Raw genomic sequence first — 22320 nt, forward strand, 5'->3', positions numbered from 1 at the left:
CCATGCTCCTTCTTCACTCCCAAAAATCCCACAAGAACACTTATAAGCTCACGGTAGACACTCAAGCTCAAAGAACGGGAATTAGGGTTTTGAGAGAGTTGAAATATGGAAATGGTGGCTGGATATGAAGACATAATGTTCTTTAAATAGGGACACTCCATAATATTAGGGTTTCTTTTGGACCTAGTACGCCTAGCGTACTGGGTGACTCCGCTTTAATTTCACGCACATGAGTACGCTAAGCGTACATACATGTATGCCCAACGTACTCAGCTGCCACCTTTCTCAAATAAGGGACTCATCCTGCCACAACTTCAAACCTACATCGCTTCCTCGGTATAACTCCGATTCCAATGAACCTCATACCTATGGAAAGGTGACGAAATGCCCTACACTCCTAGCAATTCATCGCAACCCTGAGACTCCCTCGTGCCCGGTTTGTAGCCCACGAACCCTAATCACGGACGATCCAAAACAGGATGTTACAGATTAGAATCTTTTGCAAAGGCGGTTCCCAATAGGAACGGTAAAACGAATGTATCTTACATTCGGGAAAAAAAAAGATGAAATAGAAGAAATGAGGGAGCTTGTTGCTAAACAAAAACAGCAAAACGAAAAGATTAAAGAAATGATGAACGCCCAACAAGAGGAAAACAAAGCAAGGGTCGGGCATCTTGAAAAACAACTTCAAACATCATTGGATCTTAATAATGTCTTTACAAAACAACAACAGTAGTAGGTTGATATATGTTTATTGTAGATTATGTATTTTAGAGTAGCAACTTTCTTTTTTCCATGTAATAAATAATTATTGTATTATTTTATGATATAATGGTTTTGATTTTTTTTGTTTATTTTGTTTTTCATATATTACTACAAAATAACTTGGATATAAGTTATAAATCAATTATTTATCGGTCCATATGGAATCTGGTATATAATATACATCGCTAAAATTGTTAGGGATTCATGACCACGAAATTTGCTAGTAAGTCATCAAACAGAATTTGCTAAGGATTCATGACCACGGAATTTGCTAGGAAATCATCAAACAAAATTTGCTAGGGATTCAGCATGACGGAATTTGCTACGGAATCACCACCACAAAATTTACTAGGGAATGACCACCATAGAATTCACTAGGGAATGACCACCACGAAATTTATTAGGGAATCACCACCACAGAATTTGCTAGGGAATCACCACCACAAAATTTGCTAGGGAATCACCACCACGAAATTTGTGATAGAATAACTACCACGGATTGTGCAATGGAATCCTACTACGGAATACACGACGGAATACCACCTACCACGGATTTCATTCCGTTGTCACATTTGTGATGAAATTGTCTTTTTTGTTGCAAACCCTCGCTACGATGTTTTTAGGGACAGAAATAGGTCGTTTCAAATTTCGTCGCTAATAGTCTTTTCCAACCCTGCAGGAAGTAAGTCCTGGCTTGGGAAGTGTTTCGCTATGAAGGACCTCGGAGAAGCTGTCTATATTCTTGGGATAAGGATAGTGATAAACAAGAGTAAAAGACTAATAGGACTTAGTCAAAGTACTTACTTGGATAAAGTACTAAAGCATTTTAGTATGAATAATTCCAAGAAAGGGAAGTTACCAATCCAAAGCAATACCAAATTGAGTAAGACTCAAAGTCCGAGTGACGAAGCCGAGATAGCAGAGATGAGCTGATTACCTTATGATTCCGTAGTTGGCTTGATCATGTATGCTATGACTTGTACTCACCCTGATGTGGCCTTTGCTTTAAGCATGGTTGGCAAATATCAAGGGAAACCTGGTCGAGCACATTGGACCGTAGTCACGAATATTCTTAAGTACCTTCAGAGAACTAAGGAATGGTTTCTTATCCTCGGTGGGAGTCATGACTTGAGAGTGAGAGGGTATAGTGACGCCAGTTTTCAGACCGATGAAGACAATTTCCGCTCACAGAGAGGTTAGATCTTTACTCTAAATGGAGGAGCAGTGACTTGGAAGAGTTCCAAGCAGGAGACTGTAGCTGATTCAATGTACGAATCAGAATACATATCAGCGAGCGAAGAGTCAAAGGAGGTAATATGGTTGAAGAACTTCATCGGAGACCTTGGAGTTGTGTCAGCCATAAAGGAGCATATGGAGATTTTCTACGACAACAAAGGTGTGGTTGCCTTATCCAAGGAACCGAGGGATCATGGCAGATCCAGGCATATCGACAGGAAATATCATTTCATTAGACATCGGGTAGAAGAGGGACTCCTCGTGGTTAAGAGGGTATCGTCATAAGAAAACCCAGAAGATCCCCTTATGAAGGGACTGAGTAGGGTTACGCACTTGTAGCACGCTAGGAGCATTGGGCTGAAGGACGAAATTAGTGTTAGTGATTAGATAGCCATAGAAACTTGTAATAGATAAATTGTAATTGACATTTTGATCATTAAATAAAGGAGTATTATTTATGAGTAATGTTACTGTCTTATGTAAATTATTTACTATTGTTTTATTTTGCATGTTTTGACTTCCTAAATAATAAGATTATTTAAACTATCCACGTTCGCTCATACTTTGGAAGTAGGTATGAAAGAAGATTGTTATGAATTGGTTTGTAGATTGTCTAAGTGTTTAGACATACCAAATATTTGCTGCAACGTTCATGAATGCTCTTGAAATAAGATTTGAGTATTGGATTAAACCCGCGCTCACCTGAATCACTTCATGGAATTAATCACAAGTGATTGTGAGATGATAATATCATATAGTCTTTAAACCTAGATATATGGTTTATTGTTTGCGAGTTGGTTGTGCATTGATAATGTGTAAACGCATCAGTAACTTGATGTTATAAAACACATTGTTGTGTATGATTTGATGAGTAAATAGTAAATGGATATAAGTCAAAGCTTATCTATTCCTTTTATCCTGTGAGGGTAAAAGCGATATCACGGCCCCCTCGATGTTTTGTTTTGACTTATGTGCCAGGCCCGATCAGGACTGAGTTGATGTGTACAATTAAGTTCTATGTAAGACAAATCAGAGATCGAGAAACAAACTGATGGACAATAAGTATGATTATGTTCCATGTGATTGTCCACATGATATCTTGAGAACGGAGGACTATACGATCCCTTATCTAAAGGATGTGTCAGATTTCGACAGCGGCTTTTGAGAGCTATGATTGCTAATCAGATTTTGAAGTCGTACTTGCATCTATAGTTGTTAGACTTATCAAAGTGGGAGACTGTTGGATTAGGTGTCTAAGCCCATAACTATATTTGGTATGTACTTGACCCAGTTGTAGCATGGTCCTTTTGGGTTGCCTTCACCAAAGCAACTTAACTGGATGAATAATAGAGAAAGAGGTTATTATGGTTAATTAATATATTATATGAATAATATATTAAAGGAGAAATCATATTTGTTTAATTAATATTGGTCAAGAATTAATTAGGAATTAATTTTGTAATCAAAAGATATTAATTAACACATAGGGGACTGATATTGCAATTATTGGATAGTTGCAAAGTAGGGTAAGGAAACCCTAGAGATAGGATGGACGAATTCTTGGGGATAAGGCCTTAAGAATTCGTCCAAGGTAGGGATTCCAGAACATTCTTATGGGCTGCTTAGAGCCTAAGCAACCAGATAAGTGTGTGACTGAAACCCTAACTCCTCACCTATATAAAGGGGGCGTTGGTTACCAAAATTGGCAAAAACCATAACACTAAGAGTTCTAGGGGCTGTTTTAGCCTTCCCCTCTCTCTCTTTCCTACTCTAATTGTTTTGGTGTTTGTGATCTATTAGAGGCACAACATTTGAGGTGCTAAGGTTCTCAAAAGCTCAAGTTCTTCAAGAAACAATCAAGGTAACTTTCTAACTAGTTTATTATATATGATTTCGATTTGTATGATATGCTAAATTAGGGTTTATGCAAGTCTTGGACAATTATGCATATATAAGTAGAAAAACATAGATCCAAGCATTAGTGTTTGCATGAACACCATAGGAATGTTGTTTTGCTTAAAACCCATCACATTCACCTTCTTTATTGGTTCCTAGATGTCTTGTGTGTGTTTGACCTCTAAGCCACTTAAAAAACACTACCATTCTATGAGGTTGGAATTTTGTAAGATTGGCATTTTGTCAGAATTGCATTGCATGAGACTGACTTTATACAAGGAGCTGCAAAAGGAGATAAACTAAAGGATGGTAAGTGATTCCTAAGTAAAATATGAAACATCTGAAAAATATAAGTCACAAAAACCATGTTAAGACATTAGTTAATTGCAATAGAACCTTGGCAAAATCATTCTTAAATGATTCTGCCATAATCATTCTTATGTGATTATATCGGAAATACAATTTTGGCAGAATCATTCTTTGTGTGATTCTCCAAGATTATAATATTCTCTACACATTATTCAAATAAAAGAATGCATTCATAATATTCTTAAAGAATGAAATAATTATTCTTAAAGAATGAAACAATTGAAGATAAGAATAACACCCAAGGATGAGGAAAGAAAGTCATTCTCACAGAATTCGCTTAATTAGCTTAAAGGGAATACACTATAGAATGCATTCAAATTTCACAAAAATAAACTCATTTAAAAGAAGGGTCGAAACGTTCTCTAGAAACTATACCTAGAAGAATGCAAACCCGACTCTAATCATCGAACCAACACTTGATAAATTTCATAATCGAAAAATGATTGCAGGTCTTCCAATATTGTAAGAAAATGAGAGGAATTCTGAATTTGAAGTATGATAGAATAACGTAATTCTCTATTTTGATTTTGTTTACCTTTGGAGATGAGATGCACAATCAATAAACATTTCATCGCTAACCATGAATACAATCGGAGACTACCATGACATGCTGACCAATCAATACCCATCTAACCATATTTCTCTTTGGCAGTTCATCAAACACTTTTAGGGCGCTCCCTAAATCACCACATTGTCTATGAATTATGAATGAAAAAATTCCAATTGAAAACCATCAACATCAAATTCATATGAAGAACAAGATACTTCAACACCATTATAAAAATCTAAAACTAAAAGTTGAAATTGTAGAAATTAGCTAGTTGGAAGAAACAAAGAAAAAAATCTGTCACAGATTGAAAACTTAGAATTAATAGATGTTACAGATTCCAATATTCTAATTTCCAAATGTTTACGTAAAACTCCCAAACATACAAAATCAAATTCTTCTATTGATCAATCGAATCCATAAAACTGTAGAATCCATAAATTAAACCCTAGCAGTTTTATTTAACATTTAAACGATTCAAACTTTTCCAAAAAAAACAATAATACCATATAGTGTATTGATTTGAATTTAAATGTATAACAAACAACAAGGATAGTTGAAGCGATACTTTACCTGATTGAAACAAAACCTAGTCTGAAGGACCATTCGATTGTCAAACTTTTGGGTTCTTTTTTGGCGCCGCTCCCACCTACTCGCTGTCGTGGATGTCGGGATAACGAAGATGATAGTCGGTTGGCGAAAGGTGCAGGACAAGCAGTGAGCTACTAGACCGGTGTTATGAAGGATGTGACAAAGATGATGACGAAATGGAGTTACCAACTTTGATATTCGGATGGGGAAGGAAGACAACGTGAGTGTAGGGAGGTGTGGTTTTGTAGGGTTAGAAAAACTAATTTCCCTTGTTTAAAGGAAATTAAATGATTTAATTATGTACCATTATTAAGCATTGCAAAAATTACTATTTTACCCCTATCTAGGTTTTTGAAATGATTGGCCCATAATGATTCCTACATCCACACAATAAATAGTTAGAATACATGAACCTAAATCTCTTTCTCTCTCTCTCTCTCTCTCTCTCTATATATATATATATATATATATATATATATATATATATATATATATATATATATATATATATATATATATATATATATATATATATAGTAATAGTTTGAGAACGTAAAAACACTATTTTTATGTTATTATTCTGTAATGTATTTTATATCTATAGTTTTATGTCATTATTTAGAAATGAATAAATAAATAATAAAGGTTAAAATTAAAATTAGAATTTACTACAAAAATACGAATACATAAATTTATAATAAAATAATAACATTTTAATGAATATATGAATATTTAAATAATCAAACGTTAATATTCATATTAGAATAATTCAACAATATACATATACAATATTCATTACAGAATAACATTAACATAATATTTATACGTTATCATATTATTTATTGTTTTTATTTGAATATATATATATATATATATATATATATATATATATATATATATATATATATATATATATATATATATATATAGAGAGAGAGAGAGAGAGAGAGAGAGAGAGAGAGAGAGAGAGAGAGAGAGAGAGAGAGAGAGAGAGAGAGAGAGAGAGAGAGAGAGAGAGAGAGAGAGAGAGAGAGAGAGAGAGAGAGAGAGAGAGAGAGAGAGAGAGAGAGAGAGAGAGAGAGAGAGAGAGAGAGAGAGAGAGAGAGAGAGAGAGAGAGAGAGAGAGAGAGAGAGAGAGAGAGAGAGAGAGAGAGAGAGAGAGACCCCACCATGAAAATATAAGACCTCATTACCTTTATCTGCATTCCATCATTGTGTAGCCCATAAAAATTCCCAAGTGTGCAACTCCATTCTTCTCTCTTTCTCTCTTGACATCACATTAATTCTCTTTATCCTTGGAGAGGTTGAGACTCCAACTTGTTAGATAACAATGTTATTGTATACGGTGGTTTTACTGTCGACATTGGGAGGTCTTCTACTTCTAGGTGGAAGGGGAGTGGCTGAGGGTGCGACCGTCAAAGTAGCCAACATTTCTAAGGTAGAAAATGCTACTTATTTTCGTATATATTATGGAAATACTTTCAAAGTCATCAAGAACGGGTTGGATGGCGAGAGTTATCTTCTTATCCAGGTATCTAATTCTATCTGTGCTACCTTTCGTCTAACTGTTAAATCAATCTTTCTGGCATGATATAGAAAAGCATTTACGACATAATCATCAAATAAAAAAACATTTTTAGCGTTTTTAGATGTTTACGGCATATGTTTTATAGACTATTGTTGATATATTTCCTTCATATATAACATGATGGGTATTTGTATTATTTCAAATGATTTCATTATTTGTTTATGGTAAAACCGTAAAAGAGATGTGAGAAGTTTACCCCACCACTTAATTTGTCGGCTTTTTCTTCACGGGTTCTAAAGCTTCAAATCGCCTCTAAAAGATGATAGAAGTCACGGGTCGCCGCAACATAAATTATTCAAATAGTTGTTAAATTACCAATCATGTGTTGAAATGTTTTTCTGGGAAAGCGGCTAAATTATTACCAATGCTCTTTGGGTGATTCATTGAGCAACCCATATAATTGATACATAATATAGATTATCAATAACAAAATAGATTTTAATATTTGTTTATAAAATTTGATTTTCTTTTGTTGGGATACAAAACAATTCACGACACTTGAAATATTTTACACTAGCTTAGTCTTTCAAATCAAATTAACTCCCAAAGAATTAGTAATTATCAAAGTTAACCAGTTTTCACTAATATATATAACATTGATATCCACCTAATCAAGACCGGACCTAAGAAGGTCAGGGTGTGTAACTGCACATGACTCATACAGTTAAAGGGTCCAATTTTTTTTTTACATAAATGGAAATTTTCGTTGAAAATCTATCCCTAATTCATTGGAATCGGGAGGTTTTTGTCACAGTTCCATCACTAACTATTTATAAATGAAAACTTTTTATTGAAATCACTAATATAATTAGCAAGAGTCTCTTAGGTGTTAGGTGTTGAATCTTATTGTACTATTAAGGAATTTTGTTTATATATTTAAAAGTTTATATTTTACTTTTTACATATACCTTTAATTAAAATATTAAAGGACCGCTCGTGCAGGCCTCTACATGTAATACAATAATATTGATGTACTTTAATTTTCACAAAACTTAAGTTTTTTCTCTTTGCAAGTTTCCATCTTGAATCTCTATCTCTGTTTAATCATTTACACCCACTTCTACAATTAAAAACCCATGTTAAATTAAAAATAAAAATAGTAAATCAACATTTCAGGTTAAAATGTATAACCTTTAATTTCAGATGTTACCAAATGATTGAAAATTTTAATGTTACGATAAACATATTTTAATCATGAGAAATTAAATATTTTTCTATTTTTTATTCCTACAAATCTTCCTACCCATTTAAATAATTATATATGTCATGTTGGTATGCTAAAATATTTTTAAATTTCATTAAATGAAAATTAAATATTACATATATTACCGTTTAAGTTTAAATAAATAGAATGATATATAAAAAGAAAAAGTAAGTAGATATTTAATTTCTCTTTAGTCAATATCTATTAAAATATCGGTGCAGAATAATTCAAAGATGGCAACAAAGACAAAATATTGCACATCAAGAATCAAATCATTTGTCATCCCATTATCAAACTATTCCGTCGATGCCAATTATTTTCCAGGTACTATACTGAACTCATCATATTTTGTTTTTACATATAATGAATTAATTAGTTAGGATAATGCTATAAGTATCTCTTATTTTTCCAATTTAATTTCTGATGTGATTTGATTTTTTGTCTTTTGTTGTTTTTTTTTGTTTTATTCATATTTTTTTTTGTTTTTTAATATTATTATTATTATTATTATTAATTTTGATAAGCGTATAAAATTTGGACAACATTTCAAAATTCGGATGAAATTTTAAAATTCGGACGACATAATAAAATTTGAACGACTATATAAAACGGAACAAAAGCAAAGTTTGTATTTATTTATCACGGATATATTAATTGGTTCAGTAATACATTTGTGTGGTGCGTTATGCGGATTGAAAGCAAATTATACTTTTGTTCCATTTTATATAGTCGTTCAAATTTTATAATATCGTCCGAATTTATACTGTTGTCTAAATTTTAAAATGTTTTTCGAATTTTATATGGTTATTGAAATTTATAATAATAATAATAATAATAATAATAATAATAATAATAATAATAATAAGATTAAAATATAAAATAAAATAAAAAAACAACAAAAAAAGAAAAAAAATGATGTCAAATCAAAAGTAAAATGTTGATTAGATTGATGTTAGAGGGGTAAAATTGGTTATGAACATACTTATAGCACAACCATTAAGTTTTTGTTTTGTGATACATGTTTTCATTAATGCTACTTTCTTTTAAATTTATGCAGTTTCTTTCTTCGAGGTGAGATTATGCGTTTGTGTGTAAGTCAAATCGTTCTCGTTTTATAAATATAATATTTTTCAGAATTTTGCATCTTTGAATTATGATTAGCCTCTTGAAATTTAAATTTTAATATTAATAAATATCAAATATCATCATTATAGCATAGCAAAAAATACCTATTTTTTTTAAACGACAAACTAATATATTTGTAATATACATCTAATTAATTCCATCTATGTCACAGAAGACATGATGTTTACATAGTTCAACAATTTGTGTAAATGATACATGTACCATATTGTTGTTAGAGATTTAATGATCATGCCATGGTTTTCAAATTAACAAGTGTTAATTTCATGGGAAAATAGTTTTGTCTAGCTAGATTGAGCTTGTATCATAACTATCGGATTCCCAAAAACATGAACAGCTTTTAGGACTCCTGTCAAACATGAAGGGTATCACAACAGAGAGGATAGCTTCTGCATGTGTGCTTAAACTTTACAATGGAGGACAAATTCAGATGCTTAACAAGAGTGAGCCACAACAATTTTCTCAATATACAGCACATTTCATTGCTGATAATAATGTCAATCAGCAAACGCAGTCATGCAATTATGTTACTTTTCTACCCATGGGCGAACAAGCTCCTCTCCAAGTACCTTTTTTTTCTCTTTCTAAATCTCTCTATAGATTTATGTATGTCTCTATATTGTCATTAATATGAACTGTTTTATTGTTAGAGAGCGGAGTGGATCAAGTACCTTGGAGTTTTTGTAAACATGGAAGTGAGAGCAAATCAAATTTATGATGCTGTAAGTGTAAAAAGGTTGCCATATTTGATTTTGTTTGACTTGTTACGTCTGATGATTTTTTATGTGTTGGTTATGCAGGTGAGAAACAATTACATGTGCTTGGTTCAATCCGCAGCTAATAAAACCAAAAAATTCAAACCAATAGTCGCATGGATGGAGTTTTTTGATGTATGTATGCCTCGAAATAGTAATTTTTTAGCATCGTTATACTCACAAGACATGTGGGTCCCACATAAGTTGTAACTCCTGTGTTGGTAGGTCGGTGATGCTAAAAAAATTATGTTTAATTTTCTCTATGCAGGGTGTTTGGTCTTTCACAGTAGAAGAATACAAGCTAAAGGTACATAGACTAGAATCTTTGTATATTGTTAATTTCATTACAAATCAACTATTCTAGTTAATAAAATAGCTAGAGAACATTAAATAATTTTATAATAAGCGATTTTTCGATGGCTCCAAATGGTTGTTTTTTGAAGAATATACAAGAATACTAGTTAAAATTGCTTGCGTTGAGTGTTCTTTTTGCACACAACAATTATAACCATTGGACGTGGTGTTTCCATTTTTTTTATTCATCCAAATAAATATGATTTTGACTTTTTTACCTTTTGTTTTAATTGAAGAGAAAATCATAAGAACGTTATAAAGATCAATTCACTTTTATTTTAAGTGGATGAATCAACAACACTATCACCTCCTATAACCAAACCATTAGTTACAATGAAACTACATTGGTCACAATTGAAATAAGATAGTCCAAATTAATCTAATATCACATTTGTACTTCTGCAACAGTATATAGAAGATGCGGGTGGAGAGAACATCGATGAGTCCATCAACAAAGTAACTTACAACATCTCCATTGGTGATGATTTGGAACAACTTCAAGCTATCTTATGTGTAAGTTACCTTCAATATTATTCAAAATTATCCAACAATTTATACTCGACTTCTTACTTCTAGAAATCTAGACTATAGATGTAGTGATCGATGGAACATTAACTGCTGACCCACTGAGCTACAACGCCTCCACATTTCTTCAAAACCTCAATGTAGAAGACCAATCTTGTTTCTCCTTTCTTTCTTCTCAAAGCTTGTGGAGATACGATAAACGCGTTTCAACTGACATGGCTCTTGGTATGTTCTATTAAATTCTTCATATTTGTCCATGATTTAAAATTCTAGGTGTTTTAAACATGTTAGAAGATCTTCCTACAACTAATGTTAGTTGCAAAGTATTGTCCAACCTTTTGTTCTCATTTTAATCAACAAATCGAGTAAATTGAAAAAACCCTTAGAAAATCCTTGAATTAAATAGGATTGATATTTTCTTCATTTTATTGTAAAGATTGGTTCGATGGAGCAGTGTCTCAGCCTCAGCTAGTCCTTGCAGACCTAGTAGAAGTTTTCTTTCCATCAGGGAATTATACAACTACATACTTTCGAAACCTTGTAAAGGTAATTAAATTTTTTTTCATGGCCCCTAATTAACACAGTGATGTATTTGGACTAATGTTATGTATTTCTACCTTCAAAAATTCAGGAAGAACCGGCTATAAGCATTGGTCCTGAAAACTGTGATCGAGATAGCTCAATCGCCATGGAGCCAACAATTGTTATATGCCCATAAATTATGATTTTTGGTTTAATCATTTTTTGGATCTGTTGATTTTTAAGTAGTGTCATTCTTACTTCTTACGTCTTCGTTGTGTAACATTTTGTAGTGACTCAAAATTTTAATAGTTAGTTTCAACTCAAAATAGACAAAAGACCGTGATCAAATTTCCTTGTCATTTATTGGATTCATAGTGTGTGTAATACTTATTCTTATTTATAGTGGGGTAACTTGATATGAATGTTGTTCTTAAGATGGTATCAAGCTAACAATAAGTTAAGTGATTTATACTTATACATAATTTAAGTGATGATTCATTTTTATACATAATGAAAGTAATTTTTTTTCTTATACATAATGCAACGACGCGTTTCTAATTTTTATCGTGAGTATTGTTGTTTGGTGATTTCGTTTATCCCCTTTTGTAGAAGTGTTCGTTTGGATGGATCGGTTTGATCTGATCCAATCAAGTGAATCTAAATTGATTTTGGTTTTCAAAACATGGATCCGAATAGTCCAAACTAAATTCAAATCTGATCCGATCCGATCCAATTACAATTCGGTTGGATCGGTTTTTATAATTCGGTTTTAAAAAACCGAAACATTTTAAAACAACATATAATTATAATATTACCTAACTTTACACAAGAAGCAAAAACAAATTATTTAGTTATCATTTGAAATTTATAAATAACTACTAAGAAGATATATTATACTTAAGTATTTTATAGATAGAAAACTTTTGAGAGAAAATGCCTATTAATGTTTATTTATCGGGTGAAACGTTTTGAACCTATTTGAAAAAATAAATTACAAAATTAATAAATAACTATAGATACATATTATAAATAGATAAATTGTTAAAGGTTATTTGGTTTTTTTGGACTATTTGGTTCTTATTTTATACACCAAAACCAATCCGAAATCCAAAATAATAATTCGGTTTTGTTGAAAACCAATCCGAATATCCGAACCAAATAGTCCAATCCAAATTGTCCAATTGGATAATTCGGTTTTATCCGAATAGTGAACAGTCCTACCCTTTTGTATATCTAGGAGCTAAAAAACGGAGGGCTCCACCCCCCTTGCAAAGTACAAACTAACCCACAAAATATGAGGGGTCTATCAGCACCATTTTGGAATGTTGAAGTCTTGATGTGGATGAGGTTATGTTTAGTAGCGGATGGGTCTAATTGTTGATACAAACAATATTAGAAATAGCAAAGGAAAAAGGATGCGTTGATGATTAAAGTTCCATTTGATATTATGAATCATCTAGTCTTAGTAATTCTTGACTTGAATATATATATATGCATTTTAGGCACAATTTTTGAATGGGTGCATTAGAATGTTTTATATTGGGAAAAAAGGCTATAAGTGGATGTTAAGACCCTAAATGTAGATTTATCGTGTATTCTTAGCATACCTCCATGGTGTCCTCCATGGTGTACCATAAACTTGAAATAAATTCAAGTATAATGCTTAAACAGAAATTGATCATACATAGACTTTCAAGGATAATAATAAATCAAGGGGTGGAAGGCATGGAGTGATGCTAGAATAGTAAGGTTTGATATATAGAATATGTTTTGGTAGCGTGTAATGTTGATGATTTATATCACTAATATTATCTAAGTGTAATGAAATTAATTTTGTTGATCAAATGCAATCTTGATAAACATTAAACAAGTAAGGGTGGTGCACACTTGTTTGAGTTTCTCCAAGATTCAAATTATGTTGTCATTTAAGGACGAAGCCCTGAACCAATAGGGGTCCGGGGGTAGCCTCTAATGGGTAGAACTTGTTTTAGTGCCAGTTTTGTGAAAGTTTATGAAATTTTCAGACATAGAAGTTAATAATCTGTTTTTGCACATAATTGTAGTACACACAAGAAAATAACATTCTCATTCTATCTATTCAAAACCATTGAATTTTATCCAATTGAAATTTTGATTTATACCATCGAAATACTTCAATTTGAAAGTGTTTAGCAACTTTCAGTGGATTCTAAGCAATTGATTTACCCTAGATTTCTAATATATAAGGCTAAAATTTTGACAAATTGTCTAATTTGACTATTTATCAAGTATGGTGCTTAAATTAGATAAACCAATGAAAGTTCTACTTGAGTTGTTGAAGATAGTTTGTAAGCTTCTAAAATGACTATTAATACTTAAAAACAAATGTATGAAGCTAGATGTATTCAGGGATAAAGTATGGGTTGGATTAGGTGTCTAAGCCAATAACTAAATTAGTATAATCTTAAATTATTAGCAAAGTCCTTTCGGGTTGCCCTCAAACCTAGTAATTTAATGGAATGTTTTTGAGAGAGAGAGAGAGAGAGATTGATTTATTAATTTATTATATGATAAATAAATTAATTAGAAAGTCAAAATAAATGATTTATTAATAAATTATGAGAATAATATATTAATTAGAAATAGTATTTTTTTAATTAAGAATTAACCAGAAAATAATTTGAATTAATTTTGGGATTATTTGGATTAATTAAAAGTAGAAGAACTAAAGGTGATAATGTTCAAAAGTTGAACATTAATCAATTCTAGAGACTTCCTCGGATGGGGGGGGGGGGGGGGGGGGGGCGAAATTCTAGATGGTTATGAGGTTTCTAGATGGTTTCTGGAGCTTTTCTTGGGCTCTAAGGAAACTTGGATGCCTTAGGGGGTAAACAAAACGGATAAGGCTTATCTAAGGAAACTGACTTATCCTTAGCCTCCCTATCACATATATAAAGCCTCCTAAGGGTTCACAATTTCGATCATCCCTTCTACAAGAGGTAAAAATGAAAATTCTTCCTCTCCTCCTCTCTCCTCTTTAGCGTCCAACTTGCTAGGGTTTGGGTGTGAGTCATTACAGGCATGAGACTTTTGATGTTTGCTTTCTAATGCTAGATCAAGAAGGAATCAATGTTTATTTACTAAAATAAATATAAGGTATGTATTTTCTAATAACCCTTTGGTATTTTTCGAAAATAGCAATGTAGTTCTAGTGTTCTTGATATTCAATAGTTTTTTGTAAATCATAATGTGAACATAGATCCTTTACGGTACATGTGAACTTAAGGGTTATGTTTTTCCGCCAAAAAATAGTTTTTGTAACATATAAAACCCATCAGTGGTATCATATCCATTGTTCTCATTGATCTTGCACAAAGTTGAATAGATCAAAATAAGGGCTCATAGAAACTAAACCCTAATGAGGCAAATTTCAAAATCTCTATAGGGTTCTTGAAACCTAAGCCTCTACCCTTAGGTTTTTCAATTTTTGCAAGGGTTTTAGAAACCCTATCCTCCTCCATTATTTTCAAGTATTTAAAGGGCAAGTTAGGGTTTCCTTATTTGATAATTATTCTTTTAATTAGTTAAAATAGAATAACTAAAATTGGATAACCACAATACCCTTATTTTTCAAAAATTTAGTAGGGATTGGATTAAGATTGAATTTAAATTTTTTTCTTAATAGTTAATAGTAAATAATTATTTAATCCTCATAAGATTTAAATTAATTTAATTAATTTTTAATTAAAAGATCAAGATTAAAACTTAATTGGTTTATTTTTAATTAAAATTAATTTTTATATTAATTTCGAAAATTTAAATTTAAACCTAGTATTTTAGAAATGTTTTAAAATACACCTTATATATATATATATATATATATATATATATATATATATATATATATATATACATATACTATTAAATGTTTAATATATTATATGTATAAGAAAATTCAGTTAAATTGCTAGTACGCCTCATTCACGAAACCATGCTATAAATAGGGTATAAGGAATCGGCTTATAAAATGGTCGTTGAATGGGTGTCCACTCTCACACACTGCTCTCCTGTGTGGTGGAAGGTCGTTAGCCGAATGAATTTGATAGAACATAATCTCATTAATAAGTATAATGATATGAAGTAACTAAACTATTTTTTAAATCCCACTCTTAGTTACTTTAGGAAAAATATGAAATGTATGCTAATCCATGAAAACACACATCATGCTTTATATATCGTTAGTTGAGCGTGTGTGGTTAACCAACACACTAATATGGACTATAAAAAGATATGATGGGAATCTCGGTAATTATCATTGTTGATGGAGCGTGTGTGGTTAACTAGCACATCAATGTGAGATGGTAAATGACATCAAGGTTGTCAAGCAAGTGTGCATGGTTATTCACATCTCGTTTGTGATCCTCGACATCCAATTCACAAAAGTGAGAGCATAATTTGATATTAAACATTCCATTGATAAATGAATCTCAAAAGATCTAGGAATTTTATAAGATTGAAATTGGTAAAAGCCTTACCTACCTAAAATAGATTCGAATTTGATTACGGCATCCCTCTTCAAAGTTCGAATTCAAAATATGGATCCTAACCTTAATTTAAATCTATGGGTTAATAATTAAGGGTTAAAATCAACTACCTTGAATTCTCCTTTTCTCCTATTTTTAAAATATATTATGAAGATATAAATAGTCTCCCTCATTCTAAAAGAAATAGTTTTCCTCAATCTTCTATAGATGGTTTTCCAATTTCAAGTCAAGGGGAAATTATTTTCCCTTCCTTTGGAAATGATAGAACTAGACATCATCCTTCATCCACCTCCTCCTGTTACTCTCCCAACGTCACATTTTCCTTAAGTTGAAAGATACAAGACTACCCAATCCATATTTGTCACACCCCCGAACCAGACGACGAAAACGTCCGGGGGCCTACGTGTGACTTCATCTTGTAATATCATCACAATGTATATAATTGAAACAAGAAAACACCATCATCATACATATCAGAATACAGCCAACACTATTTACATCAAGTATAGTATCATAGTTACATGCCAAAATATTCAATGTATGATGATAACAAAATATAACAAATTCCACATTCCCTGCTGACCTTTCCGCTTAACGATTCCATGAGAATACAAGTTATTTTGAAAAGACAAAATTGCAAAAATGGTCCCTGTTGTATGAAAATTTTTGGGGTTTTAGTCCAAATCCCGAGTTTTTTGGATTCATGGTCCTTTTAGGGTCGTTTGTATATGAAAATAGTCCCTCCGAAAATTAAAATGACTATAATACCCTTGGGGTATTTATTTTTCATTTTTCTTTCATTTTTTTAAAAATTTAACATTTATTTACTTATTTTAACAATTAAAAAACTAATAGAGGACCCACATCTCTCTCTCTCTCTCTCTCTCCCTTGGACGCATTCTTCCTAACCATCACCCACTCATGAACACCAAATTATGAAGATTAACTACATATTTTTCTTAATGATTCAACATTGCGATTCTATTTTCTTGTTTTGTTTTAAACTATAACACTGCAACATGTCCAAATACTTCTTTCCAACATGAACGAACCCAAATCGAAAGAACCCCAATCATCACAAGATCCAAAAATCACATCAGCCACCACCACCGCCACCCACCTATATCTCCATACACATGAAATCAGAAATCGAGATGCCCTCTTGATGAGTGTGTTTATATATTTGAAGAACAAACCCTTTTGAAATCAAGATACCCTCCTGATGCCACTAATTGAATTATCGACTTTAGATGTTGAAGATTTACAGCTCCTGATGAACTTTCACCTGTTCCAACACCTGGTGGTAGTCCTCTACTCCATTTCCATTGCTTTTTTAGGTTGATTGTTCTTCCCCTTTGATTTAACAACATGCCAAGACTCCACACTTTTTTCCTCACTAGATTTCATCTTTTAAAATAAACCCTAAATTAAACCCAAGTGGTATCATTTTTCAAGCTCGTGTCCAAATCAGAATCGAAGCTCTGCTTGGAACAAGGGTATGTGTCCAAATCGAGTTGATTCATCTCATTGGAGGTTGGTTTGATCGAACTCACTGCCCTGATTTTTCTTTGTTGTTTTTTGTGTTTGTGGATGAGAACGAGGGAGATGGCGGCGAAGATTGACATCGTTGCTAAAAAGATAGTGGTTTTGGAGGTGAGTTTCAACAAGAAAGGGAGTGGCGGAGCAGGAGGACCACAATGGAGGTGGGGGCTAAGAGTTTCTTCTAGGTTTTTTCTTTGAGTGGGTGATGGTGTAGGAAGAATGCATCCAGGAGAGAAAGAGAGAGAGAGAGAGAGAGAGAGAGAGAGAGAGAGAGAGTTTCTTCTGGATTTTTTCTTTGAGTGGGTGATGGTGTAGGAAGAATGCGTCCAGGAGAGAGAGAGAGAGAGAGAGAGATAGAGAGAGAGAGAGAGGGAAAGAGAGAGAGGTGGGTCCTATATTATTTTTTAATTGTTAAAATAAATAAATTAATATTAAACTTTTAAAAAAAATGAAAGAAAAATGAAAATAAATACCCCAAGGGTATTATAGTCATTTTAATTTTTGGAGGGACTATTTTCACATACAAACTACTCCAAAAGGACCATGAACCCAAAAAACTCGAGGTTTGGACTAAAACCCCAAAAATTTGCATACCACAGGGACCATTTTTGCAATTTTGTCTTTTGAAATTGTCAACATATATAATGTTGGTGAGTTCATAAGCATGTTTGAATAAAAAGTTTTGCATTGTTAGTAAAACACCAGAAAATCCGATATTTTCTGAAAAATGGCTTGAACGTAATGTGCCAAAATCAAGTATTAATGCATGTGTGTTTTCTGTTTTTTTTTTTTTTTTTTGGAATGTATATATAGATGTAATCATGTTAAAAACCCTGTATTATCTGTTGTAAATAGAATGTATTGCTTAACTGTGTATTTCCCTAGAAAATCCTATATTTTTCTGTTTATAAGAATGTTGTTGTCTCAACCCTAAGACCGAATATCCGTGTATGTATGTTTTCGTATCAACAAGATTTTATAGGTGTTCCATAAATTTGTATTGGAGAGGATCTCTATGTGAGCCATTTTAAACATACTTGATTATGATGAGTTTGCCTGTCATGGCGTTTTTCGGTGCCGACTTGATTAAGGTAAGGTTTGTCACCATAGACTGGCCTAGTCTAGCTGTAGCGAATTACTCAGGTGTGGGGAGTCACCCCGTATAGATCTATACACAAACTCTCGCTCTCCCTCCAGGAGACTATGGTTATAACTACAGGCTACGATCGTACACTCTAGAGGTGTCAACCGACATGTCTCACTAGCATCCTTAACTGTTTACGCGAATATTGTATTATATTATATAATGTTTACTTGTATGTTTTATGTTTGAAAAACCCAACGAGTATGTATATGAATGTACGAGGCCCAACAGACATGTAGAAGGACCACTAAGGCTCAATAAACATGTAATGTATAGTTTAGGTCCAGTAAGCATATATATGGGCCACTAAGGCCCAATAAACGTGAAATGTATAATCCAGGCCCAATAAGCATGTAAATGGGCCACTGAGGCCCAATAAACATGTGATGTATAATCAACACCCAATAAACATGTAAATGGACCACTAGGGCCCAAATAAATATGTAATGTAAGTATTAGGCCCAATAAATATGTACTCATGTATTTAGTTCGTTTGTTATAACGTTGTTTAATTTAGCTCGATTGTTTACCAAAATGATGTAAAATGCCCACTTTTTGTAATGATGACATTTTTGGCCCATTAGGCCGTAAATTTACGATTTAGGCTCATTTTTAGTAAGGCTGACACTTTAGGTCCCTTAAGACCAAAAGTTTACATAAATGGGCTTATTTCGAATAAAATGACAATTTTTGCCCACTTTTTTTAAAAATAACAATTTTGGCCCAAATTTATGAAACTTGGCATTTTCGGCCCAATTTTATAGGAATTAACATTTACGGCCCCAGTTTAATAAAATTTACATTTTCATCCCATTTTTGATAAAAATGACATTTTTGGCCCAAGTTTTCTAAAAATAACATTTTAGGCCCAAATTCAAATAAAGTGACATTTTCAACCCTTGAAATCGTAAATTTACTTATTTGGCTAAAGTTTGCATTAAATGACAAATTAATCCATAAAAATCTTAAATTTACAAATTTGGCCCAACAAAACCGTGAAGGCCCACATTAAGGCCCATAATACGAAATTTAACACTTTTAACCCTTTTTAAAACTATGATTGTCATAAAGAACCATTTTTATGTATATTTGACTCTTTTAGTCCATGTAAAACCGTAAGTTTCATAAAACCACCTTTTTTGTTTATTTGTCAAAAATGGTCCCTTTATAAGCTTTTGTTTAGTTTTTCCAACATCCTTAACATGTTTAGCATTTTTATCTTTGTGGTAAGTTGTATACAATGTTTTAGTTTACATATATTGTCGAGATCTATGAAGTTCTTCACAAAATCACACATATAACTTAAAGAACACAGATAAACATGCACAAATACATAGATCTAGCACATATCAACTTGTATCATCCCCCAAAACATAGTAAAACCGAAAATCAAGGGGTATGAACTCACTTTTCTCTGAAGTTTTGATTTTTTTTTTATGAAGAATAAAGAGAAGATTCAGCCCTAACAAGCTCCTTGAGGAGGTTTTCGAACTCTTTAAAGTTCAAGAGTATAGATCATGAACTGATATGAGTTAAGAAGAGATTTTTGATGAAATCTAGAAGTTAAACCATAGATTCAAGTAAGAACTTACCAAGGATGATGATCTTGATGAAAAACCTCTTGAAAATTCACACCAAATCTCAAAAATATAGAGGAGGAAGGAGGAGTTCTTGAGATACTTTTGAAAGAAAATGGAGATGGTAAAGGGTGAGGGGTTCGGCCGAGAGTAGAAGAAGATAGAAGGAGAGAGGATTGAAGTGATGTGTGCATGGAAATCCACCATGCAAAGTGAGGTGTCAAGTGCAAAAATAATCCCTTTTCTCTTTTTTTTACACATATATATGTATATATTTCTATTGGGCCGAGAATTTGGGCTAAAAGAGATGAGAATGAAATGGTTTGGATCCACTCTTGGCTTTGCTCGAATTTATGAGGCCCAATAATATTTTTCGGCCCATTGGGCCCTTAGGAGAGTTCACGGCCCAAATAAAAGTCTAATAGGTAGTTTACGGACCATTAGGGCTAATGGAATTAGTTGTGGCCGAAAATAGTCAAATTGAAGGTTTATTGGTCCATTAGGCCCAATAAGAGAATCCTAGCCCATAATAAACTTGAACCAGGATTTTTAGGGCTTTCAACCCATAGTTGACTATGTGAGGTGTATTGTATTAGGTTATGGACTTCTTGGGTAAATTTTTGATTCAAATGAATGATTTTGATTGAGCATAGAGTATGATATTCAATTTGAGTACATGCCTAACAATAGTTGAATCTTTACATGAGAATAGAATTTTCTAGCTAAAATGCTAGTTGTGACAATATTGGCGTGTAAACAACAAAATGTAAACTTTGTATGTGTGTATGTTCTGAAAAAAAAAATCATACATTCACAAGTTGGATAGAATGGGTTTCATTTTTCCAAGGAAGTAAGCCATTGTTTTGGTTCTTCTTTCGCTTCCAAAGTCATATGATCAATTCATTGAGAACTTTTATATGAGAATATCGACGTGACCCTAATTGATTGTTGTTGATGCAAAAATGCTTAAGAGCACATCTAAAGCAGAGATGCTTATTGGGTCTAATTCCAAGGTTTCCATGGACATTGACAATGGTGACAATGGTGGTGCAGAAAAGATTTCTCTTCCCAATGGAAAGGGGTCGTCCAAGATCAAACTGTCTGATCATATGGTAAAGAGAAATGGCTAGTTTCGAGATCGTTCCATGTGTTGACCCCAAAGATTCCATTTGTTTTTACTACCAATTGAAGGGACATTGTAAACAAAGCTGCCCAAAATACCTGAAAGATCTTAGAGATAGTAAAGTCAAGTCGTGTGACTCTACTTCAGGTACATCCATTATCTGACTCCATTGTTTTATAGGTTCCTATTCATAAACTCTTAATACATGATGTGATGATCAAATTTTGATAGTATTAAAGGGGTTAAGAGAAAGAAGGAAGCTTGAACAAGGTGAGCTAAATCTGATCGTGGGAAATAGACTTCAGTCACATGGTTCGATGATCGGAATTTGGAGCTACTAATGAGTAGTTAGGATAATTTAATAGATTTCTATCACTCTTATGAAATGTCTATAAACATATATTTTCATTTTATGTGTTGTAAGGACAAGTTCCAATTTTTCATTTTGAAACATCCCAAAAATATAGGCCAAAAATTTCGTTTTAAACCATTTAATAAACCATAGTTATCAAAAAATTTCTTCCAATATAAGTCAAAGTATTTCAAAACATTATCAGAGTATCATATTAAACATCAGAGTAACCATCCCAAGTTAATCATTATGGTGTGTGCAATGCAGTCATCCCGAGCTCTTCTCTCTGCTACTAGAAGTACTTGAAACCAAAACTGAAAACCGTAAGCACGAAGCTTAGTGAGTCTCCCAAAACTACCACATATCATACACATAATCACGTAACCACATGAATTGGGCCTAGCCCGCTACCTTGGGTCCCGCCCGGTATCAGACGAATCCGGCATCAGGCCTTGCATGGCATCGAGCCCCGCTCGGTATATAGATATGTTTCTACCAGGCCCCGCCTGTCTCTGGGCCTTGCCCGATCTACACATACAAACATCTAATCATAATCATGCTAGT

General features: G+C 32.7%; 1 protein-coding gene across 3 annotated transcripts; it reads left to right on the forward strand.

Moving 5' to 3' along the window:
• The first annotated feature begins 6605 nt into the window (after positions 1–6605).
• On the forward strand, positions 6606–11917 carry LOC111916038 (uncharacterized). Of its 3 annotated transcripts, XM_023911683.3 has the most exons (11): positions 6606–6935; positions 8418–8520; positions 9254–9267; positions 9677–9904; positions 9990–10061; positions 10140–10229; positions 10363–10401; positions 10857–10961; positions 11033–11198; positions 11410–11519; positions 11605–11917. In XM_023911683.3, exons 1-11 carry the CDS (start codon positions 6735–6737, stop codon positions 11689–11691), a joined length of 1215 nt encoding a protein of 404 aa, XP_023767451.1. In that variant the 5' UTR covers positions 6606–6734; the 3' UTR covers positions 11692–11917. The 3 variants fall into 3 exon arrangements, with proteins under 3 accessions (XP_023767451.1, XP_023767452.1, XP_023767453.1); XM_023911685.3 differs by lacking the exon at positions 9254–9267 and having other exon boundaries at positions 6699–6935; XM_023911684.3 differs by lacking the exons at positions 8418–8520; positions 9254–9267.
• The last annotated feature ends 10403 nt before the right edge of the window (positions 11918–22320 follow it).

Source organism: Lactuca sativa, chromosome 2 (assembly GCF_002870075.4).
Source record: "Lactuca sativa cultivar Salinas chromosome 2, Lsat_Salinas_v11, whole genome shotgun sequence".
NCBI lineage: Eukaryota > Viridiplantae > Streptophyta > Magnoliopsida > Asterales > Asteraceae > Lactuca > Lactuca sativa.

Excerpts from the sequence above, each read along its gene's own strand:
- LOC111916038 (XM_023911683.3), top strand. The coding sequence starts at position 6,735 with ATGTTATTGTATACGGTGGTTTTACTGTCGACATTGGGAGGTCTTCTA. Across the intron at positions 10,230-10,362 it reads CATGGATGGAGTTTTTTGAT|GGTGTTTGGTCTTTCACAGT; the intron begins GTATGTATGCCT and ends TTCTCTATGCAG. Across the intron at positions 10,402-10,856 it reads TAGAAGAATACAAGCTAAAG|TATATAGAAGATGCGGGTGG; the intron begins GTACATAGACTA and ends CTTCTGCAACAG.